Source organism: Myotis myotis, unplaced genomic scaffold (genome assembly GCF_014108235.1).
Source record: "Myotis myotis isolate mMyoMyo1 unplaced genomic scaffold, mMyoMyo1.p scaffold_m19_p_10, whole genome shotgun sequence".
In the NCBI taxonomy this organism is placed as follows: domain Eukaryota; kingdom Metazoa; phylum Chordata; class Mammalia; order Chiroptera; family Vespertilionidae; genus Myotis; species Myotis myotis.
The window spans coordinates 22506316-22531075 of record NW_023416314.1 but is presented as its reverse complement, the minus strand read 5'-3'; the positions used below and the strand labels follow the sequence as shown (position 1 = coordinate 22531075).

The 24760-nt window shown below is 37.7% G+C and overlaps 2 protein-coding genes and 1 pseudogene across 15 annotated transcripts in view; 2 read left to right on the top strand and 1 right to left on the bottom strand.

Annotated features, from left to right (window-relative positions):
* Window positions 1-2775, bottom strand: part of MRE11 (MRE11 homolog, double strand break repair nuclease) — a 75412-nt gene extending 72637 nt beyond the window's left edge. For 2 of the 4 annotated variants that reach the window (XM_036324661.1, XM_036324664.1), the window contains exons 1-2: window positions 2643-2775; window positions 1801-1916 (exon numbers count right to left, since the gene is read on the bottom strand). In XM_036324661.1, the coding sequence (XP_036180554.1) occupies window positions 1801-1820 (20 nt within the window). In that variant the 5' untranslated portion in view covers window positions 1821-1916; window positions 2643-2775. Of the gene's footprint in view, window positions 1-1701; window positions 1717-1800; window positions 1917-2642 lie in introns of those variants that run through there. The other 2 variants (XM_036324662.1, XM_036324663.1) reach the window with 2 other exon arrangements.
* Window positions 241-572, top strand: LOC118664508 (annotated as a pseudogene).
* Window positions 2776-2804: 29 nt separating the features above from the next.
* Window positions 2805-14466, top strand: ANKRD49 (ankyrin repeat domain 49). Of its 11 annotated transcripts, XM_036324675.1 has the most exons (6): window positions 2805-2943; window positions 5964-6333; window positions 7513-7912; window positions 11909-11933; window positions 13110-13183; window positions 14381-14466. In XM_036324675.1, exons 2-4 carry the CDS (start codon window positions 6061-6063, stop codon window positions 11929-11931), a joined length of 696 nt encoding a protein of 231 aa, XP_036180568.1. In that variant the 5' UTR covers window positions 2805-2943; window positions 5964-6060; the 3' UTR covers window positions 11932-11933; window positions 13110-13183; window positions 14381-14466. The 11 variants fall into 11 exon arrangements, with proteins under 11 accessions (XP_036180568.1, XP_036180567.1, XP_036180565.1 ...); XM_036324674.1 differs by lacking the exon at window positions 14381-14466 and having other exon boundaries at window positions 13113-14335; XM_036324672.1 differs by lacking the exon at window positions 14381-14466 and having other exon boundaries at window positions 13110-14335.
* The last annotated feature ends 10294 nt before the right edge of the window (window positions 14467-24760 follow it).

The following is a 24760-nucleotide window of genomic DNA, read 5'->3' as shown; positions in this document are numbered from 1 at the left end:
ACTCATTAAAAGAATGTTCAAGTAAATTGAAATCTAAATTTATAAAGCAAATAATGGCAATAAATCACTTTGGAGTAAATCACTTTTCTAGTTTTAAACTAAGTCTGAATTTGAAGTATTCAAAAGATCTTTAATGTCACATAGTTTTGCCTACCACTAATTCAATACATAACAAACGTATACAAATTTTTAAAAGGTCTGTGACTGCTTAAAAAATGTAAAACCTTGGTCAAAATACTGAGCCAGCCTGCTGTTGCAGCATCAAGCCAGTGGCTACAGGGTATTTGAAAATGGTATTACAATGCTGCATGATTCAATAAACTGGGGTTAATGCAAGACAATACAATACGTGTGGATGAAGATGTAAAAGAAGCCATAAGGGAGTTCGCTGAGAACCTGTATAATGACAAGGTGTTTTGCATTAAGAGTGCATTGGACCTGTCTGTGAGGCAGCAGATCTTGCCTAAAGAGCAGTGGACATAAAATATGTGGAGGGTAAATTCTACCTTGAACCATATCTGAAAGAGGTTATTCAGGAAAGAAAAGAAAGAGAAGAATGGGCAAAGAAATAATCATGGAATCAAGAAATAATCATGGAATCAATCTGTGGATGATTCAGGCTATTTTTCACTAAACCGTTTATATATATATATATCCCAGTGCACGAAGTGTGGGGGGGCTGAGGGGGGGATCCCTCAGCTGGGTCTGCGCCCTCTCGCAGTCTGGGACCCCTGGCTCCTTACCGCTCAGCTCGCTGTTCCTTAGTGCTGCAGAGGAGGCGGGAGAGGCTTCCTCCACTGCTGCTGTGCTTGCCAGCCATGAGCTCAGCTTCTCTGGCTGAGCGGTGCTCCCCCTGTGGGAGTGCACTGACCACCAGGGGGCAGCTCTTATGTCGAGTGTCTGCCCCCTGATTAGTGCGTGTAATAGCGACCAGTGGTTCCGCCATTCGGTTGAATTGCATATTAGGCTTTTATTATATAGGATATACATATGTATATGTATATATAATTCAAAATATATATTTTATACACGCACTTCAAATCTTTATATGCAAGAGATTCTTCCAGAAAAGATTTATCTTCAGAAAGTTTAAAAATGCTTTGCACACAGTTCTGATTGCTATGTACACACAGGCAGGTCTGAATATTTTCAGCTCATATTACTACCCTATGCTTCCACAGCAACTTATGAATTACTTTCATAGGATTCTCTCACTTAAACATCAAAATTAATCTAGGAAAGACATTTTTATTCCAATTATACAAATGAAGAAACTGAGGCAAAGTTTAGAAAATTGCTAACTTGCTTAAGGTCATAGTATTAACCAAGAAATTAAAACCAGGGTGAAAGACTCCAAGTCGAAAGCTTTTCCACATACCTGTTCCTTGTCCTTTTACTTATTTTCTTTTTTCCCAAAATCATTTACAATTTATTCAACACTAGAGCAATTTACTCCTCTAAAAATTTGCTTCAGCAGACTTGCCTTGACTAGTAAGACTTTACCATGAAAGCTCAAGAATATTTAAAGCTCAAGAATATACTTTAAGACAAACCTAAGAAACATAAACTTACATACTATAGCAACATAATCAAACTGCTGCAAGACCCAATCTTTCAGTTAATAAACACATAGTATTAATTTTTAAACAGTCCAAATATTCTTTTTGATGACTATCACTTCTGCTCCGTTAAGCTACTTACTGCTAATTTATTAAATCAGTTTTCTTTTGGGGTGATCTTAGTTGATGGGCTTTAAAAAACCCAGAGCAACAAAAAAGATTCCAGAAGACGGATGCTTACAGGGCATCTGCAGGACTCATTTCTATGGTCAGGCCAGTTCCTCTAGGACCAGCTTTCTCGCCGAGTAATCCCCGGTTCTGCGCTCAAAAGTCAGAAAACTCACTCGATTCCAAATTCTAAAAACAAAATTACATTATTACAAAACACGCATTTTTTTTAAAAAAGCAGACTAGCAATAGTGGACGAGTCTCATTTTCAACCAAGTACCTACTGTACTTTTTAAGAGCTAAGAATAGAAAATAGCACATCTCTCGTGCCGTTTTAGTTTATGATTAAGCTCGTGGACCACCTCCCTTTCCCTGTGGGAAGCTGTTAAGCTGATGGGCAAAATGTGGTTCTGGTTTAGCACACGAACAACTCTGAGTGAATGTTCACGGAGCCTGGGCAGGCTACTCTGCAACCGGGAGGCGACCCCGCACTTCCGGCTCAGACAGCAAAGGAACGGGATAGTTCTGAACAGAGAATGCACGGCCGCACCCATAACGCTAGAGCAAATAAACAGAAACACGTGGTCTGCGGAGAAATACGCTCCGCCGCCAGCGGGACGAGTGGGCAGCACATGTGGGAGAGAGGCTGCTGGGGCAGAACCTCTCCCACGTACAGATTCGCAGCGCCGGGAATTCAAGCCTCATCAGGCCGCCGCCGCCACCGGACTCTGGGCAGCAGAACGCGGAACCCCCCAGGACTCCTCCCAGCCCACCCAGCCCATTCTATTCAGAGGGTGAGCCACTCGGGGCTTCCGCCCGAGATTCTGCACGTATAGGAGGCGGGTACGACTCCTGAGTTACCCCACTCTTAGGTCTCTCCGAAGCTACACCATCGGGACCGAGGCTGTCTTTTACCCGGAAAGGAGTGAGATGCGTGAGCAGAAAAGCAACAGCCCGGCCAGAGCTCGCCTCTGAGGTCCGCTTGGACAGAAACCCGAATTCGGCGGGAGCCAGAAGCCAGTTCGCTCCCTCTCGCGATACCTCATTGATGACGTAGGCGCCTCAAGCCCTCTTCGGCTCTCATTGGCTGTCGAGCTCCGTGAGGGAGCTGGGAAACTAGCAGCGAGGCCCCGCCCCCGCACAGGAGCCAATCCCGAGCAGCCGAGGGGACGAACCCCGGAAGCGAGGTTTGCAGCGGCGAACTCCCCTCCGTAAGGTGGGTAACTCTTCCTGGCTCGTCCTGGCCGCCTGGGGCCACCTGAGGCCTGGCCGCTTCTGGGCGGGTCACCTGTCGACCCCGCCGGCCGCGTCGCGGGTTCTAGGTGGGGCTGGAGCCGTTACTCTGCTCCTGGTGGTTCCCAAGGCCGGGGAGGCGACGCCGGGCCTGGGAAGTGGCCCGGGTCCCGGCGGGCCGGGCAGGTGCCCCCCCACGTCCCCCCGTCACTCCCACTCCCCGGAGGTGCAACTTTGAGACCTTCCGTCTCACAGGCCGTTCTCCGCTTCCCTGAGCCCGCGACCTCGGATGGAGCGCATCCGCATGGCTTTGTGCTGACAGCAGGAGAGTCTAGTGCGGTAAAAAAAGAAGTGAAACTTTGAATTGAGGAAATCTGGGCTTTCGGTTCTATTGAAGTTCCTTAATCGAGGGCAAGTTATTTTCCTCTCTCCGAACCTCCGCTCCTTCACCTGTAAACTGGGGTTTATGGCCCCACCTGTCGTGTATGTGTCCATTAGGTTAAGAAACACCTTATTTTTAAAAAAAGCAAAAAAACAAAACAAAACCCCACCCTATTTCTCCCTAGTGGAATACCACCAAGTAAGAATCCTGATGGACTTTTAAAAATCCTGAACCAGGGCGTGCACCTGGCTTTAACTGTTTTAGACTAAATCCACCAAGAAAATTTTATGTGCAGTTTATTGTATCCGGAGCAGTAAATTCAAAATTTACAAGAAGAGAGGCGTTATAAAAAGGAGAGGTGGCCCACGAGGTCTGTTCTATAAATTGATATGATAACTAGTTCATGTTATGTACTGGTGTTTATTGTTTCATGATTAGATGTATGGTCATTTTTGTGTTGCAAAGTTCAGGGCATGGTTTGAGAACAAAGAAAAAAGTGAGAACTACTAAAACATAAAGCAGTTCTGAGAGTCTCTCATAGACTGAAAGCTGGACAGGCCTTGGGAATTCTTTAGTAAAATCCTTCTTAACATTTTAAAATGAAATAACAGGCTCAGAGAAGGCACTAGACATGAGTGATAGGCTTAAACTCAAGTTTAATGCTCTTGGCACTACTAATAACGTCTACCGCATTAGGATGGTATACTCTCAAACTTGTAAAATTAGGTAGGAAGAAATAAGTATCATAGGGGTATGACTAACTCTCCAACTTCTCAGAATCCATTCAAATCAAAATCAAGTGATGTAGGGCCTTATTTAAATTTAATTCTACAATATTTCCTGCTGTATTTAAGTGGGACATAATTATAAGTTAAGTATAGTCCCTGTACTTACACTTACTATATTTTAAGAAGCCAAAAAACAAAATTAGTGGAGAAATAAAACCATATATAGCACAAAAAATGTAGAATTTGAGAGGGATCTAATTTGAGGATTAAGAACGACTTAATGAAAGACAACATCTGAGAAGAGCCTTGAAAAGATAAGAATTCAAACAAATATAGTTGGGAGGCTAAAAATATGGTATTTTTTTTAAAAAAATGTATTTTTTCAGTTACAATTGACGTACAACATTATATTAGTTTCAGGTGTACAAAGTGATTAGACATTTATACCTTACATAGTGATCACTTCGATAAGTAAAAATGGTATTTTTAAAATACTTTTTCTTCTCATTTTCTTTGGTTGAAGTTTAATATGCCATGTAACTCTTTAAGCTGATACTGATTTATAAATCAGTATGGCAGCCCAGCAAAATAAGCATCACTTCCTCTGGGAAGCCTTCTCTAGCCCCTTAGGACTGGGCTAATGGCGGCCCTCCAGAATGCTCATGGTACCTGGACATGGTCCTGTTGTAGCCTTTAACCGGCTGTCTTCCGGTCACTCCAACTTGACAGTAAGCTTCTCGAGGTTACGATGTGGATCTTGTTCATTATTGAAACCCAGGAGCCAGAGACAGGCATTCTATTCATATTTCTTAAACGAAGGCGTGAATGACAGCCAAAATTCAGTTTCAAAACAATAAGCTAATTAAGAATTATAGTTGTATATCAGTGAATAGGACTACTTTTCAAGCAATAAGTTTTCCCAAGCCTGAAATTATTTAAGTAGAAATAGGATAACTATTACAGATGTCATGATAAAGATAGGTCTGCAATGAAGAGTTTGGGACACATGTCCTTTGAGGGCTATTCTATCTCTAAGGATCCCTGATTCTTTTAAGTAGTTTTTGTTTAGAAGTTTTTGTGTCCTCTCTATAGCATCTAGGTGTCTAGATTAAAATGTGTCTGGCTTGCCCTGGTCGATGAGTCAGTTGGAGCATCATCCTGTATACTGAAAGGTTGCAGGCTCAGTCCCCTGTCGGGGTACATACCTAGGTTGCAGGTTCGATTCCCAGTTGGGCCATGTACCGAAGGCAACCAATCAATGTTCTCTCTCTCAGCTATGTTTCTGTTTCTTCTTCTCTCTCTCTCTCTCTCTTCCCCCCCCTCCCTCCCTCCCTCCCTCTCTCTATTCCTCTCTCTAACATCAATAAGCATATCCTCGGCTGAGGATTTTTAAAATGTGCCTGTCTTTATTAGTTACAATTTAGAAGCTTCAAGCATTTATCACCCTTAGCATAATACAACAGTATCTAAACCAATAGGTTCAAAATAAATATACCCATACGTCAGAGATATTGTGGGTTTAGTTCCAGACCACCGCATTGAAGCAAATGGTAATCTTTTTGCTGGTGGAGGGTCTTACCTTCAATTTTTAAAAAAAAAAAAAAAAAAAATGTGAAGCATGATAAAGTGAAGTACAATAAAATGAGATATGACTGTACAGTTATAACCACTGTCTTAGTAGAAGCAAACAATAACAAAAAAGAAATATTAGGTTATTAAATATATAGATAACTGAAATCCATCAACTCTGATATCTAGTAAATGTAAAGGGTATCAATAAATACCAAAAAGTTTAGACAAGGTTTATTTGTGTGTGTGTTTATAAGACTTATATATGATGTTAATAAAGCCTCAATTACTGTTTTCCTAATCATTTTTTGTTTGTGTTTTCAGATCTTGATGGATAAAATAAAGCAGACATAATTCATCTCTAAAAAGGTTATTTATACGCTGGTATTTGAAATGCTTTGTGTGTAGAATAGTAGTAAAAATGGAAAAAGAGCAAGTAAATGATGGACAACCAAACCCGGAGAATTCCTTGGACTTTGCTGAACACTTTAACCAACTTGAGTTGTTGGAAACACATGGACATCTTATCCCCACTGGCACCCAAAGTCTCTGGGTAGGGAATTCTGATGAAGATGAGGAACAAGATGAAAAGACTGAAGAGTGGTATCAATTCAAAGAAAAAAAAATGGAAAACGATCCAAGCAAATTGCTTCTTTGGGCTGCTGAAAACAATCGGGTAAACAAACAAAAAACAGTTAAGGAAGAAACCATAATATAATAGGAAAAGTATTTGATTTGGAGCCAGAAGACCTGTCCTTGAGCCTCTATTTGATCTGTAACTCTGGGGAAATCCTATTTCTGAACCTCTATTTTCTTATCAGTAAAAGTGGCCATTTTAATATCTGCCTCTTTTATGCAGGGTTTTGAGGATCAAATGAGGCAATGTACATGAAAGTACATGTTCAGCTACAAAAAGTCAAATTAGGTATTTGGGGGGATTTAAGGATAATTAACTATGAAGATCATAAGCAATCATCTGTATTTTTAAATCATTTATATTGTCAGGATCATCCTAGAAATAAGTATTATTTAGGAAAAGGAGGATGGGAACTAACATTTGTTGGATACCAACTATACCATATGCCTTATTATTTGATTGAATGCTTTTATATTCCTAAAAATAGGTAATATTCCCTTTTACAGAGTAAGAAATTGAGATTCAGGAATATTAATTTGCCCAGGATCATCCAAGTAGGATGGTCCTACTTAACATCAAAAGTCTGTTCTTCCCATGCAGCCACTTTCACCTCATTTTGCTAAGTCCCCTCATGTGTCTTAATAAACTAATAAGTAAAATGCCTTGCATTTTTGCATAACTTTTTAACCCAAGAGCACACTGTATTCCACCGCAGGTCCATAGACCAAACTTCCTTGAAACATGTCTTAGGTTGTTTTAGTTAGAAGGAATTGAGCTGTTTAATCTCTAGATTTCTCTGTTACCATTACACTCTGATAAAGAAGTTTATTTTTTAAAGTTTTATACATTATGTACATTGGTGTGCTGCTCCTCAGAAAAAAAATCAACCTGTTATGTTTTCTTTACAGTGACATATAAAAGATTAAATATAATTATTCATCTAGGACTAAAGCTTTTATGCAATAAGCCTTAGTTGGACCTGGGAGTAAATATATAGTTTGATATTCAGAGAATCACATTCTTAGAGTCAACAGTTTATGGTTAACACTAACTGGTTCATTCTTAAATCATTGACCCTCTCCCTCCAAAAATGAAATCTTGTTTTCATTTTAAAGTCATCTGCTAACAAGCTTTTTTTTAACTTCATTAAATCTAACACCACTAGACAGTTTAATTTCCTTGATTTACTGTTTAGTTTTGAGTTGGATCTTTTAAATATCTCTCTTTTCTTTTCAGCTGTCTACAGTACGGAGACTACTTTCTGAAAAGGCCACTCTTGTGAACACTAGAGATGAAGATGAGTATACGCCTCTTCATCGAGCAGCCTATGGCGGACACTTAGAGGTTGTCCGTGAGCTAATTGCACACGGAGCAGATGTTCATGCGGTGACTGTGGATGGCTGGACACCCCTGCACAGTGCTTGTAAGTGGAATAATGCTAGAGTAGCTTCTTTCCTCCTTCAGCATGATGCAGATATCAATGCCCAGACAAAAGGCCTCTTGACCCCCTTACACCTTGCTGCTGGAAACAGAGACAGCAAAGATACCCTAGAACTCCTCCTGATGAACCGCTACGTCAAACCAGGTCTGAAAAACACCTTGGAGGAAACTGCACTTGACATTGCCAGGAGGACAAGTATCTATCACTACCTCTTTGAAATTGTGGAAGGCTGCACAAATTCTTCACCTCAGTCTTAATGGTTCTAATCATTTAGTACCAGTGCCTCCTTTCTGTGAAATGTCAAAAATCCCCATAAGACAAAGTTGACATCAAAAGTCTTACTACAAAAATTCAGTGGTACTCGTTATATCCTTCCAAGTGAATTGGCTGACCTTGATGTCAGAATGTATTTGAAAGTTGTTTGGATATATCTTAAATTATTTCTGTGGTTTTTATCAGAAAAATTTTAACTTACCTATACTTAAAAATTTGTCATGGGTTGTACAGAAAACTACTGATATTTTTGGTGCTGATCCAAGGAAAATGTATTTTTAAATATCCCCATCCTGAATTTTTGTTGAGCATTTAGTATAATGACATGTATTTTTATAAGGTAAAGCAATTCAGAATTCAATTTAAAAGTCTTAAATATACTGGTGCAGTTCAGCTATCATAGCCATTTGCTTTCATTTTAAACCATAAGAGCTAACGTAGTGACTTGAATCTTCATAAGTTAATAAAGTCTAGAGCCTAGATCTTTGTGTTTTAGAACCTAGACTTTTAGGAAAGTAGTTAGCTGGATGTTTAATCCATGAATGTTATATACTGCCTCTCCTACCACAATTCACCCAGTCCTGAGGACAGTCCTACCTCACCCGGGTCCACCTACGTAATCCTTATTCTACTGGTGAGTTAGCATGACTTTTACACATGCCTACAACTAAACCTTGGTCCAAGAGATCGTAATATATCTGCTACCCTGCTGGTTTTACCTGCCTAATCCTGCAGATTTGGGCACTGCTCTTATAGCCTTTCACGTTCACAGGAAGTACTGATTTTCCAGGGTCCTCTTTTTATACAAACCACACAAAGGCCAAGTGACAAACGAAAAGGAATTCTAAATCGCTTCTCGGCCTTTTGGCTAAGATCAAGTGAAAAGGAATTCTAAGAGTGAGGGGATGATGATTGTATTACAGGGGCTAGAACCGCCCCGTGGCTTGGGCTTTTTATAAAAGCTACAGTGTGGATAGTGACAAAAGCATAAATATAAATATTCAAAAAAAAGTCTTGAACAACAACAAAAAAGGCATGAATTCTTTTCTTAACTGTATATAGCATCCTTGAATCCATAGCATATTTGTTCATCTAGCATATACTTATTAAGTATCTGCTCTCTCACTCTCTCCAGCAGCAGTTTCCCATTGACTACCAAGCCCTTCTGTGACTATTCCTGAAGGCTTTTCTCATATCTTCTCAACACCAGAACTAACACTAGACAAAGGGCACTAAATTAGTGATCCCTTATTTCAATTATATTTTTTCAATGTCTGTCTATTTTGAATCAGCACTTGTAACCCAACCTAGACTAAGTAATGTTGTTTAATCAATATGTGTGGCAATTTTTAGATTAGAATAAAATTGCATGATCTCTGAAAAGTTCAAGGTAATATATGGACTGAATCATTGTGACAAACAGGTCTCAAGAGTTAGGAGAACTTCAGTTGTTTTGTGATACCTGGCAAGGAGATGTCTGGGTTTCAGAGTATCAGTATCTCTGATACAAGGGTTTTGGCAGAAAGTGGGAGTTGCTTTGTATTTAATCTGACCCAGATGACAGATACAGCTAATAGACGGTATAACAGGACCCCTCCTATCCCAGTAGACTGTTAAATGAGGCTGCCTGGTTATCTGGAAGGCAAAGAGCCCATGGCTCCTTTCTTAATTGGGAATGAGTTGCATCCATGATTTTATATAAGCTTTCCACTTAAGTGTAGGGCCAAAGAAGCCACCTATTTTCTGATCAGAAGGTGAGTTGACATGTAACTACTCCCTGGTTTTCAGGCCTCAACACTAACCTAGTGCATGGAAATCCTTTCTATCCCTTAGGGCAGAGTTTATATCATTTGCTTCCTTTATACTTTTCTTAATATTTACTAGACTCTTCTGTGTACAGAAGTCATTCACTAATCACGCTTTTTACTATATTACTTACCTGTACTTTCTAGTTTAAGAAGGCTAAATAACTCAATTTGCAAACAAAATTTTCTCATATCTTGTACTTAAAAAAAAAATAAAGTATATGCTTTTCATAACTAAGGCCTTAATTGTGATTAACTTATATGCCTTTTTTGTGATTGTTTAAGGGACACATCATAATTCATAGGCACACAGTGAAATAAAATGGCTTTGTTATTTTTAATCTTAAATACAATTCTCTGGAGAGTTTACTGGCCTACAACCTACCACAGTGATGGGATTTTGAGTCTTTATTTTGAGTCTAAATGGATGTGTTGGCATTTAGCACAATATCCACCACTATGCTAGGACATCATGATCAAAAGAAACCCAGAGAAGTAGCATGTACTCTGATTCAGTCCCATATCAAAATGAAACCTCTGTATCAGTTCTTGATTCCCCATCAACACATACACCACCTTCACCCTGCCTAAAATGGCTCTAGGAATTGGTGGAACTTGGAGGTACAAAGCATGATCACAGTCACTGATTATGCCTTTACTATAATAAGTTTATTGTGGAATGCTTTAACCCCTCTGTAGGATGACCAGATGACCATTCAACCTGTGTAATATCAAGTGCTTTCTGCCTAAGGAATTTAAGATTTCTGTTTATTACATTTAGAACACAGTAAATTAAGAAGTATTGAGTAACTATTAATGACTTAAATTCCTGAAAATATACCTTTGAAACCCTAAAATTTTACTTTTGGGAACCTAAGTAGAAATAATCTAAATCAGAAACATAATGCGAGCCACCTGTGTAATCTTTCTAGTAGCTGCATTAAAACAAAAACTAATTTATTAAATAATTTTAATAATACATATTTAATCTAACAAATCCAAAATATTCATTTCAACTTGAGATACATATTTTAAAATTATGGAGATATTTTACTTTTTTGGGTAATATAAGTCTTCAAAACAGTGTATGTTTTGTGGCACATCTCAGTTCAGACTAGCCCCATTTAACTAATGGCTACTCTAATGAACAGGGTAGGTCCAGACACCTGAAACATTCCCTGGAGGCATAGCAGAATAGCCGGGAGGCGCATTAAACTCTGAGCCAGACAAATCTGGGTTCAAATACGATTGCCACCTGTGTGTGACTTCGGGCAAATAAACTCGGTTTTCTCATATGTGAAATGGAGATAATATCTATCTTGTTACAGTTTTGTAAGGAATATATGAGCTATAATATGGATGAGATACCTATTACATGGTAGGTTTGCAATTAAAAAAAAATGGTATTGCGTAGTTCTCTTACCCAGCATTTCAATCAGAAATGCCCTTCCTGCTTTAGGTATTTGCATCCTTGAATATCCCAAAGCTCTACCTTTATATTCCTGTGGTTCCTCTCATGACTTTCCAGTAAAATGTGCAGCATAGAATCCAAACTCCTCCACGCCTAGAAGAAATGCCTAGCTCATCTTCCAAGGTCCCTGCTAGGTGTCAACAGTATCCAACAGAAGAGAGAACTCGGGAAGTAAGCAAAATAAGGCAAATGAAGTTCAGCAAATAATTACAAGGACTTAAAGATAATGAGATTCTGAGAGAAAATGTATTTCCAGAATGGATCCAGAGCCTGGGAACTGAGAATGGCTTATTGCTCTTTCTATATGCAGCTTCTCAATCCCTAGCAGATGAGTTGCTCTTTAAATCCATACCTAATTTTTTTCCCCCTTTTAAGGTGGGTCTTGCTAACACTAAGCAAATGGAATAAAAATGCAGAAGCATTCATTTGTCATTGATCGCTTTAATTATCCAATCGAAACTCAGGTAAATGTAATGGTTCTTGCTAGGAATTTAATGACATAGACATGACCATGACCTCCAGAGGAGCTCAGAGTAGCAGGATATGTAGGCCAGAAAAATCTGCTTAATGAAATGTATAGCCTATAAAAATCTAAGAGCAAGGTGTTACCTAATTTTTTTTCTTCTCTTTGTGTTATAATAGGTTCAGCATTTCATCTCTACTAGATGTAAGTACTTGAAAATTAGGAAAACATCACTGGATTAATGTGAGTTCTTGAGAGCACTGTGTCCTGAACAGTCATTAGAGTTCCCTTTTCAGATATAACTGCCTTAAACAGAAGCAATTTTTAGCAATCAAAAAAATTAGAAAGTGAGCCTGCCATTATTTTAAAAATCAGGTGCCTCTCAGGGTTTTTCACACTCCAATTTAATAGCTCACATAGAAAGCATATCCCGATTGAAGGGTCGACTGTAGACCAAGATGTAACTGTGCTGTGAAAATCATACTAAGCACTGATATGAGAAACAGATCCTTCAGAGCACATTCCAGAAAAAAAAAAAAGCACTGGAGCTCATATTTGCTTACACGTGCTCTTGCATATTTCTTATTTGAAGATAGGCAAAGGCTTATAAGAAGAATCCAAAAGGAAGAAACATCTTAGGGTCCTTCCATTCCTTTTATTTTAGTCTGCACATGTAGAAAATGAGGTGGTTTTGGAATTCATCGAGAAAGGTAATCGTATGTCAGGGTTTCTCACACTGTTGACATTGGAGCTAAATAGTTCTTTGTTGTGGGGGCATCCTGGGCATTGCAGAATCTTTAGCAGCCTTCTTGGCCGCTACTCACTAGATGCCAGTAGCACCTCCCACTCCTCCTCCCCACTTAAGACAACCAAACATGTCTCCAGACATTGCCAAATGTTCCCTGCTCTGTCATCAAAAATCTCTAAGACAGGAGATTCATTATTTGGCTAGCCTCAAAGTTGTTTTATTAACGTGCAATTAAATTTTATTTAAAGCATGTTTTTCTTAGAGACCAAATATCCATCAGTGCACACTCAAACTCTAATCATTGATTCTATATTAAGTTTTTAGTATTTTATTAGTGAGGTCATTTAAACATTTCAAAATTGGCTAAAACATACAATTAGAAAAAGAAAGCGCTTCAATATTGAGTGTCATTTGTAAGAAAAACTCACTCCCTGCTCCTAGATTTGGCCTCTAGGAGATTTACCCCTTAGGTCGGATTAGTTTATTTTTAGAGAAATTCTTACTTCTGGGTATTAATGGAGATGATAATCAAATTCTGATTTTTAATAGGTTACACCACTACAAATGTAAATTTTTATTGCATTGTTGAATAAAATGCTACCAAGTTGATAACACACGCTTTTTACTTCTAGAAGGAAAAGAATAAACAAAGCCAACAGCCTTTGTCAGAGGAGAATGAGATGGGAAGAGAGCTAGCAGGTTCCAGGTATAAAACCATTGGGGAGTTAGACAATACTGTCTTAATGCCATCACTGATGTAAAATTCTTTTAGTTTGTTATTTAAATATAAAAATAATGTGTAACTAATTTTGGCAATTACTTTCACTTTAAAAATTAATTCCAAGATGAAATATATCAAAATCATAATGTAAAAAATATTCCACATTTGTTTAACAGCCTTCCCCAATCATCATTTATATAATGCATGAATGAAATACTCTCCTCTGATCTTATTTATGAAAGTCTTATATATCCAAGATGTGACATACTGACGCACTGTAATAATATTAACAGCAAACTATTGAGTGCTTACTGTGTGTGCTATGTGTGCTCACATGTTATCTCAGGAGCCTCACAATAACCCCATGAGGTCGATGACATGATAGAAATGAGGAAATTAAGCTTATGGAGGCTAAGTAAATTGCCCGTGTTCATGAAGTAAGTTTCCAGTAAGCTCACGTTCATCAGTGAGGTTCTTGAATGTTAATATCCATGTATCACTGGTTAGTCTATCAAATAATCATAACAAAGATTCCATTTTCTTTAGTATTATTTTTATGTAGTTTATGGTAGTGTTTAAGATGTAAAAATTACCATTATTAGAAGCAAATTGCATTTTATGGCATAAAATATAAATATACAAATGTTTCATTAAATCATAAGTGCCAGAGCAATTTTTAAAAAGAATAATAAAGTTGGTGAATTTATAGAACCTGGTTTCAAAACTAATTGTGAAGCAGCAGTTCTAAGACAGTGTGAATAGACTTATATAGATCAACAGGATAGAGTCTAGAAATAGTTCCAGATATGAATGATCAATTAATGTCTGACAAAGCATTTAAGGATTTTAATGAGAAATTCCCTTAAAGAAATAGTGCTGGAACACCTGAATATCTACTTGGGGAAAAATTAGTTCATTTATAGACCCCAGAGCTGTGGTTGCCTGGTGACAGGGATGGAAGTTGGACTGGAGAAGGGCAGGAAAATGTTTTGTAAGTGGTGGAAATGTTCTGTATCTTCATTGTAGTGGTAGTTTTGCAGGTGTATACAACTGCCCACGTCATTAAATTCTATACTCAAATGGAATTAAGTTTTTGTACATTAAGTTATTCTTCAATAAAATTGATTTTTAAAAGTAGCTATCCAGCGACGACTAATTTCATCCTTTTGTTCTTTTCCACAGCAAGTAGGGACTTATGAGGATCTCTTCATCAGATTTTAGGAGTATATATTCCTCAGGGGCTGCAGAGTCCTGTGAATTATAAAAAAGAAAAAAAAAGATTTCATTCACTGGAATTTTTAAAGCCCATTGTAACTGGAAGGAACAGTTTATCCATTAAATGGTAGAGTAGGAAACAAACTAATTTAAAATAGTCCATTTGGCAACACTCAACAAATTTGAAAAGATGGCTTACTTATTATAAGAAGGATTTTGTTGACTTTAAAATAATTTAGATCAGGAATGTTAGAATCTAGGATACCAAAGTGATTCTAGCATCTACTTTTATGGAGGAAAAACAATAGCATTAAAAATCCATTGTTATTCAGTTGCCCTGTTATTAAGCAGAAGAAAAGACTGAAGTGACTTCTGGAGATGTGTTCAAAATTTATAAAATTAACCACAAAATGTAAAAATTAATCCACCTAGTTTTTACTAATGTACCAATAACTAATAAGTATATAGAACCAATACAATTTGTAACTTATTACAAGAAAATTTTAGTCTTTGGTTTTGCCTCCTTCTATTGGTCATATTAGTGTTTTACATTTAATTAAAATGAAAATAGGATAAGCCATTCTGCTGTTTTTGCTGTTCATTTTTTTTAATAAAAAAGTAAATTGTAACCACATTTTCTAGATAAAACAGTACATTTTATACTTATTTTTATCAATAATTTGTTCCTAAAAAACTTAAAGATGGTGTATAATTGAAACACATATAATAATTAGAAATAGAAAATCAAAAGCCATTTAGAAGGAGAAAGAAGGAAATAAACCATTTAAATTAATATAGTTACTGCAATTAACAGTTAACTTATCTCCAAGCTTTTTGATACTGGATACAAAAAGAAAAAAATAATTGCATAATTCCTTTTTATTTGATCAAAGCAAACAACACTTTTTTAAAAGTAAAACTTTCAGACTAATTTTTTAACAAATATGCTTAATAGTTGTATAATTCCATAGAGGTATAGAAAACAGTAGTTCAAAAATCTCAATTCTACAAAATAAACACACACACGTAACTACAACCCAGTCTAGAGACAGAACAAAACCAGCACCCCAAACTCTACTTTGTGCTCCCTCTCAGTGCTCCTTCAAAGGCAATTTCTGTCACCATCATTTCATTTTCCTACATACGTAGAATCATTTGTTATGTATACTTCTGTGTTTGTTTTTTTCAGTCAACATGACATCTATTGAGATTCATCCATATTTTTGCATGTAGCAGAGGGTTTTTTTGTTGTATTCTGTTATCTGAACATACAATATTTTATAAGTACATTTTGTTGATTTTTTTTTAAATAGGAAAGAAAGGACTGTTCTTTCTTCTTTTTTAAAAAGTATATTTTGTTGATTTCTTTACAGAGAGAAAGGGAGAGGGATAGAGAGTTAGAAACATCCATCAGCTGCCTCCTGCACACCCCCTACTGGGGATGTGCCCGCAACCAGGGTACCTGCCCTTGACTGGAATGGAACCTGGGACCCTTCAGTCCGTAGGCCAACGCTCTATCCACTGAGCCCAACCAGTCAGGGCCATTTTGTTGATTTTTGAAGGGCCTTTGAATTCTTTTCAGTTTGGGGCTTTTTGTTGTTAATTCTCACCTGAGGATATTTTTCTGTTGATCTTTTAGAGAGAGTGGAAAAAAGAGGGCAAGAGACAGAAACATAGATGTGAGAGAAACACATCAATTGGTTGCCTCCTGCAAGGGCCCTGACCAGGGCCCAGGCTGGGAGGAGCCAAGGTACATGCCCTTGACTGGAATGGAACCTGGGACCCTTTGGTCTGCACTCCAATGCTTTATCCACTGAACCAAACCTGCTAGGGCCAGTTTGGGGCTTTCATGAATAGTGCTGGTAGGAACATTCTAGAATATGGTTTTGGTGTGCACATTATACACCTCTGTATATACCTAGTGTTAGGACTGTTAGTCCAAAGGATATATTTATATTCAGTTTTAGTAAATACTGTCAAAACAATCCTCCAAAGTTGTACCAATTTATACTCTTAGCAGCAATGAATGAGAGTTCTAATTGTCCATATCCTCCCAATCCTTCTACTGCCACCTTGTGGGGTGGTTTTTATAATGGCCATTCTAATAGTCATGTAGTAATATCTCATTGTACATTTAATTTTCAATGTTTTTTAATTTCCTTATGTGGAGCAAGTTTTTGGATGCTGATTGACCATCTGCATCTCCTCTTTTGTGAAGTGCTTGTTCATCTTTCTCCATTTTCTTATTGGATTGTGTGCCCTTTTCTTATTGATTTTTATAATCAATTCTTTATATAACCTGGATACTAGTCATTTATTGGATATAGGGATTGCAGAAATGTTCTTCCAGTCTATGGCTTGCCTTTTTATTCTCTTAATGGTGATTTTAATGAAGAGAATATCCTAATTTTAATGACCTCTAATTGTCAATTGTCATTATGGTTAGTGCTTTCTGTTTTCTACTTAAGAAATGCTTGCCTACCCCAAGATCATGAACATATTATCTTCTAGCTTTAGCATTTTACCTTTAGTGAAATAATTCATTTTGAGTTTATATTTGTGTTTGATGTGTGATAGGAGTCAATATTTATTCTTCCCCATAATAATAGCCAGCTTATCCAATATCACCTATGAAAAAGACCATCCCCTCTTCCCGCCCCTTTCCCCCCACCCCCCTCAGTGACAACTTTGTTATTTATCTGGTGATCATGCATGGTTTGGTCTGTTTCTATTTTTTCCATACCTAAGTTTTAATACTATAGCTTGACAGTAAGTCTTGGGATCTGGTAGTGTAAATATTTCAACTTTGTTTTTATTCTTCAAGGCTGTTTTTGCCATTCTTGGCCCTTTGTATTTACTTGTACTTTTCAATTTTAGAATTCCCTTGTCAAATTCTATTTTTAAAATAACCCTGCTGAGATTTAGATTGGAGTTATAGATCAATTTGAGAACAATTAACATAAAATTTTCAATTCTTGAAAATAATATATTTCTCCATTTACTTAGGTATTCATTAAATTTTCTTGATAATATTTTAGAGCATTTGGGTGCAGTTCTTTTTTTTTCTTAGATTTATTCTTATGTATTTGGTGGCTTTATGATACTATTATAAATATGTTGTTTTTTATATTCTATTTTCTATTTATTTGTAAATTTTATTTTTCTTTGTTAACTATGTATCCAGTACATTAATAAATGTACTCTAATAGCTTATCCATGCATTCATGTGAATTTTCTATGTGCACAACCATGTTGACTGATAGTAAAGACAGTTTCATTTCTTCCTTTAAAACATTTTAATGTAGTAAATTACATTGCTTGATTTTCAAATGTTTAACAAACTGCATTTTTAGAACAATCACAACTTTATTATAATGTGTTATTCTCTTTTAACATGCTGGGTTATATTTGCTAATATTTTATTTAATATTTGAATCAGTTTTCATGAGTTTCATCAGTTTTACTTTTTTGTAGTGTTCTTTCTGATTTTGACATAAAGATGAGTTGAGAAGAGTTAACATTTTTTTTAACTCTTGGCATAGTTTGAATAGGATTGGTGTTACAATATGTGTAAATGTTTGGAAGAATTCAGTAGTGAGGCTTTATGTTTCCTTTGTGGAATAGGTTTTAATTTTGAATTCAATATCTTTAATAGTTATATTTCTATATTTACTTCTATTAAAGTGATATTTCTTCTTGTGTCCATTTTTAAAAGTTGTGTTTTTTAAGTGAATTGTCCACTTCATCAAAATTGTCAGATTTACTAACATCAAATTACTTATAACGTTATTATCTTTTAAATTTCTATAAGCCATTAAGGAGTCATTCAAGGAATACATATTAAATGAACAAACAATGCAGAAAAAAACGGAGCTGCTTGAGATACAGACACACCTGCTCTGTGTGCAGGAAATCCCTGGGGTGCTGTGGAGCAGTTTGAAATACATTGAATGAGGTGATCTCTAGGCTTCTTACAGCTCCAAAGTTCTATGACTGTGATGTTCAACCAGCAGGCAGAAATGTAGGATTGGAGTCAGGATAAAGATTGAATCTGGAGATATTTAAAAGGCTTAGCACCTTCAGGTGATAATAAAAGTGTTGGAATTGAGTGAATTAGTAAAAGGAGAGAAAAGAGCAAAAAGGGAATTTGAAGGAATGTCTACACTGATGAGGTTCATATTCTAAAAATAATGATGACAGCAAGGGAGACGTTACCACTAGAGAGGTAACTGGAACATCAGGAAAAGGCAGTTTTGAAAACCAAGGGGATGCTTTCAAGAAAAATGGGGTATAAATCATTGTCAAATGCTGTTAGAGAGGCCAAGAGATATGAGAAAGCATAGCTTTATTTGGGAATTAATAGGTGCTCGGTGACCTTCAAAAGACTAAATTTAATAATATGGTGAGATTGGAAACAGACTGTGGGAAGTGAAAAAGTGGATTGGGTGTGAGCAACTGGAGACCAAATATAAAAGATCTTGTTAAGAAAATAGGCCATAAAGGAAAAGAAGTAGAATAATATAGGCTTGGGATATTTAGCATGGCAAGGATTTTGTATATTTTTTACTAGGAAAGAAAAGTCAATATACAGAAGATAGCTAATAGAAATCTGGAGGAGATTCAAGTAGAAGGGGAACATACAGAATGGGACAAAATAATTGCAAATCAAATATCTGATAAGGGGTCAATATCCAAAATAGAGAGATTTGCTCACCCACACTCATTAAAACCTTATTCAGAATAGCCAGGAGGTGGAAGCAACCCAAATGTCCATCAAAAGATGAATGAATAAAGAAAATGTAGTATATACATAAAATGAAATATTATCAAGCCTTTAAAAAGAAGAAAATCCTGTCACATGCTAAGAAAGGGATGATTCTTGAGGACATTGTGCTAAATGAAGTAAGCCAGTTCACAATAAGATATCACATGACTTTACTCATATGATCTAAAGTATTCAAACTCATAGAAACAGAAAGTAGAATGGATTGTTGCTGGAGGCTAGGAGAAAGGGGAAATTGGGAGTTAGTCTTCAGTGGGTATAAAGTTTCTATTTTGCAAGATGAAAAAGTTCTAGAGAGCTGTTACACAACAATGTAAATATATGTAACACTTAAACTATTAGTCATATAAAAAAGAAAGTTTCAAATGTTTGTGATTCTCAGAATGCCCTAAATGGCCTCATAGATTAATTTTACAAGTAAATGTTATAAAACAGATTTATAAAATAAGTATTTAAAAAGATAATTGTTTAAACAAAAATAACCATTTTTACAGAGTTTATAACATATCTAAAAGTAAAATGTATGCCAATAATTATATAATGGCTGGGAGGAGAGAAATGGAAGGTCCTAAAACTATACCTAAAGTGGTATAATATCTCTTGAAGGTAGTTTGTGAAAAGTTAAAGATGTATACTATAAACACTAAAGCAACCACTAAAATAATACACAAAGAAGGTAATCTTCATGATAAAAACACTCAACAGTCTAGGACTAGAAGGGAACTTCCTTAACCCAATTAAGGGCATCTATAAAACTCAAAACTAACATCCTAACTTAGTGGCGAATGTTTTTCCTCTGAGATCAAAAACAAGACAAAAATGTCGACTCTCACCACTTCTATTAAACATTATACTGGAAATTCTACCCAGTGCAATTAGGCAAGAAAATAAAAGGCATCCAGATTGGAAAATAAATAAAAGCACATCTATTTACAGATAATATGATCTTATATATAGAAAATCATAAGGAATCCATTGAAAAAACTAGCACTAATAAATACATGAGCAATTTTTCAGGATACAAGGTCAATGTACAAAAATAAATTGCCTTTCTAAACATTGTCAGTGAGCAAACTGAAAATTAAATTAAGAAAATTTTATTTACAATACCATCAAAAAGAATTTAAAAACTTTGGAATAAATTTAACAAAAGAAATGCAAAACCTTTGTTCTGAGAACTACAAACATGATGAAAGAAGCACTAAATTGTTACTGAGCACCAAAGTTGGAGGCTTCACGCTTTTTTATTTTAAATGTACTAGAAAACTATGTTAACTGTGACATTCTGGTATTGGTATTAAGGATAGACATATGATCAATGGAATAGAATTGAGAGCCCAGAAATAAACCTTCCCATTTATGGACCATTGACTTTTGACAAGGGTGTCAAGACAATTCCATGGAGAAAATAAATAGCCTTTTCTCTAAATGGTGCTGGGAAGACTGGATATCCACATGCAAAAGAATGAAGTTGGACTCCTACATCACACTATAATGTTAATACAACAGTTAAAATGGTCAAAGACCTAAATACAGGGTGGGCAAAAGTAGGTTTACAGTGGTGAGTATGTGAAATAGTTTATTCTTGTATTATTATTTTTTAATTATTGTATTATTTTCCATACAACTGTAAGTCTAATCTTACCCAACCTTGTGTAAGAGTCAAAACTATAGAACTCTTAGAAAAAAGCATAGGGCCCTGACCAGTTTGGCTCAGTGGTGTCGGCCTGTGGACTGAAGAGTTCCAGGTTCGATTCCGGTCAAGGGCAAGTACCTTGGTTGCGGGCACATCCCCAGTAGCGGGTCTGCAGGAGGCAGCTGATGGATGTTTCTCTCTCATGGATGTTTCTAACTATCCCTCCCCCTTCCTCTCTGTAAAAAAATCAATAAAATATTTTTTTTTAAAAAAAAAGAAAAGAGCATAGGGAAAACATCTTCATGATATTGAATTTATCAATAATTTCTTAGATATGACACTAAAAGCATAGGTATCAAATGAAAAAATATATAAGTAGGGACTATAGCAAAATTAAAACATTTAAAGTACTCTTATCAACAAAGTGAAAAGACAACCAATGGAATGGGAGAAAATATTTAAAACCATACTTATCATAAGAGATTAATATCCAAAATATATAAAGAACTACAACTCAACAACAAAGAACACAATTCAAAATGGGTAAAATACTTGAATAGACATTTCTCCAAGAAAAATGTACAACTAGCCTATAAGCACATGAAAAGATGCTCAACATCACTAGGCATTAATGGAATGCAAATAAAAACAACAAAGAGATACCACTTCACCCTAATTAGGATAGCTAGGCATTATGAAAGGAGAAAGAGCAAGAGGAGAGAACAAATGTTAGCAAGGGTTAGAGAAATTGGAATCCTTGTGCATTGCTGGTGGGAATGTAAAATTGTGCAGTGACTTGAAGAAGTTTGATGGTTCTTCAAAAAGTTAAACATAGAATTACCATATCATCCAGCAATTCAATTTCTAGGTACATACTCAAAAGAATTGAAAGTAGGGGCTCAAACAAGCAATTTGTGCACTAATGTTCATTGTGGCATTATTGGAAATTGGCAAAAGGTGGAAATGTTTAATCCAAATGTCCACCAACAGATGAACAAATAGACAAAATGTGGTATATAGTACATACAATGGAATATTATTCATCCTTAAAAAGAATGCAATTTTGACACATGCTGAGCATGGATTAACTTTAAAAACATATCGATGCCCTAGCCGGTTTGGCTTAGTAGATGGAGCGTTGGTCTGTGGACTCAAGGGTCCCAGATTCGATTCTGGTCAAGGGAACGTGCCCAGGTTGCGGGCTCGGTCCCCAGTGGAGGGGCATACAGGAGGCAGCCAATCGATGATTCCCTCTCATCATTGATGTTTCTATCTCTCTTCCTCTCCTTCCTCTCTGAAATCAATAAAACAGGGGTCCTCAAACCACGGCCCGTGGGCCACATGCAAATACAAATACTGTATTTGTTCCCGTTTTGTTTTTTTACTTCAAAAGAAGATATGTGCAGTGTGCATAGGAATTTGTTCATAGTTTTTTTTTTAAACTATAGTCCGGCCCTCCAACGGTCTGAGGGACAGTGCACTGGCCCCCTGTTTAAAAATTTTGAGGACCCCTGCAATAAAAAGTACATTTTAAAAAATATGCTAAGTGAAACAAAATAAATACAAAAGGAAAAATACTGTATGAGTCCACTTATAAGAGGTATCTAAAGTAGCCAAATTTATACAGACAAAAAGCAGAATAGAGGTTACCAGGGGCTGGGAGAGGAAGAAATTGGGAATTTGGGTTTAATGGGTACAGAGTTTCTGTTTGGGACAATGAAAAAGTTCTGGAAATAGATAGTGATGATGGCTATACAACATTGTGAGGGTACTTAATGCCATTGAGTTTACACTTAGAATGGTTAAAATAGTAAGTTTTATGTTATCTATATCTTATCACAATAATAATAAAGCAGTTAGACCTCCAGGCCCCTCATTCTAAGCAACTAGATGGATGACTCCACCCCAGATGATGACTGGAGGTAATGCTCTGGAGGAAGTCAAACGGGCTCTCCAGACTGGAAGGTATAAAGCACAAATGGGGGCAGGACCACCACATTGAAACAGGGTTATTTCATACTCAGTCTTCGGTTCTCTTCTACCACTCACTTCCCAGGGTGCTGGCACCAGAATGAAGATACCCTCCAGGAGGGAGACAAAAGGGGTCACCTCATGGAGAATCTGAGCAGTTGGAGAGATCGATCTTAAAATAGACATCAGGGGTTCCCCAACTAACCAGCCCAGACAGATAAACCATCAGTGAAACTTCCAGTCAATAATCTCCACCTGTATGTACAGGTTCATATTCTGCACTACTAGGCAGGGCAAGATGGTAAAGGATCACCTGAAGAGAGAGTAAAGCTACTAAGACAGAAACAAACAAAAAAAACAGGAATAGATAACTTGGAGGAGGCAGCAATTATACAGGGGAAAAGGTTGGAAATTAAGTATATTATTAATATCCTCAGATATTATAATATAAAGAAAGTCAATGTGTTATATAAAAAGGAATAATCAGAGCCCTAGCTGGTTTGGCTCAGTGGGTAGAGTGTTGGCCTGTGGACTGAGGAATCTCTGGTTTGATTCCGGTCAAGGGCACGTGCCCAGGTTGCAAGCTCAATCCCCAGTTGGGGGCATGCAGGAGGCAGCCAATCAATGATTCTCTCATCATTGATGTTTCTATCTCTCTCTCCCTCTTCCTTCCTCTCTGAAATCAATAAAAATATATATTTTTTAAAAAGAACTAACTCTGAGAAATTAAAAACATGATAGCAGAAATGAAAAATTGAATGTTTGGAAAATAATGAGGAATCTCCCAGAATGTAGTGCAAAAATCTACACTAATAAAAGACAAACATGCGAATTGACTGTACCTTCGCTACACCTTAAGCCATGCCCACCAGCCAATCAGAGCGACTATATGCAAATTAACCCAACCAACATGGCGGCCGGCAGCCATGGAGCTGGAGCAAGCAGGAGGCTTGGTTGCCCCAATGATGGAGGAAGCCAAGCTTCCCGCTTGCCACGGTGGCTCTGAGCTCCACTCAAAGCAACAAAGTTTCAATTATAGAAGGTAAATAAATCCCAGATACCTGCTTTCAGCCGGCTGTGGCCACAGAGCTGGAGCGAGCAGGAGGCTTTCCTCCCACCCGCCCTGGCTGGCTCTGAGCTCCTCTCAAGGCTACAAAGTTTCAATTATAGAAGGTAAATAAATCCCAGAATAAAAAAAAAGAAAGAAAGAAAAAAGGAGAGGCTAGGAGCTTCCGTCGCCGGCAGGCTTGGCCAGCATGAAAACAGCCCTCGGCCCCTCACCCAGACTGGCCAGGCACCCCAGTGGGGACCACCCACCCTGAAGGGGGTGTGACCAGCCTGCAAACAGCCATCAGCCTCTCACCCAGGCTGGCCAGTTACCCCAGTGGGGACCCCTAACCTGAAGGGGGTGTGACCAGCTGCAAATACCCATCAGCCCCTTACCCAGGCTGGCCAGGCAGCGCAGAAAACCCCCACCCTGATCCAGGACACCCTTCAGGGCAAACCAGCCAGCCCCCACCCATGCACCAAGCCTCTAACCTATATAAAAAGGGGGTAATACGCAAATTGACCCTAACAGCAGAAAGACTGGGAATGACTGGTCACTATGACACACACTGACCACCAGAGGGCAGACGCTCAATGCAGGAGCTGCCCCCTGGTGGTCAGTGTGCTCCCACAGGGGGTGCTCTGCTCAGTCACAAGCCAGGCTGATGGCTGCCAGTACAGCAGTGGTGGTGGGAGCCTCTCCTGCCTCCTCAGCAGCGCTAAGGATGTCCGACTGAAGCTTAGGCCTGCTCCCCGCTGGCAAGTGGACATCCCTGAGGGCTGCCGGGCTGCCAGAGGAATGTCTGACTGCTAGCTTGGGCCCGTTCCCCCAGGGAGCGGGCCTAAGCCAGCAGGTGGACATCCTCCTAGGGGTCCCAGACTGTGAGAGGGCATAGGCTGGGCTGAGGGA

Excerpts from the sequence above, each read along its gene's own strand:
- ANKRD49 (XM_036324665.1), top strand. The coding sequence starts at position 6,061 with ATGGAAAAAGAGCAAGTAAATGATGGACAACCAAACCCGGAGAATTCC. Across the intron at positions 6,334-7,512 it reads GGGTAAACAAACAAAAAACA|CTGTCTACAGTACGGAGACT; the intron begins GTTAAGGAAGAA and ends TTTTCTTTTCAG.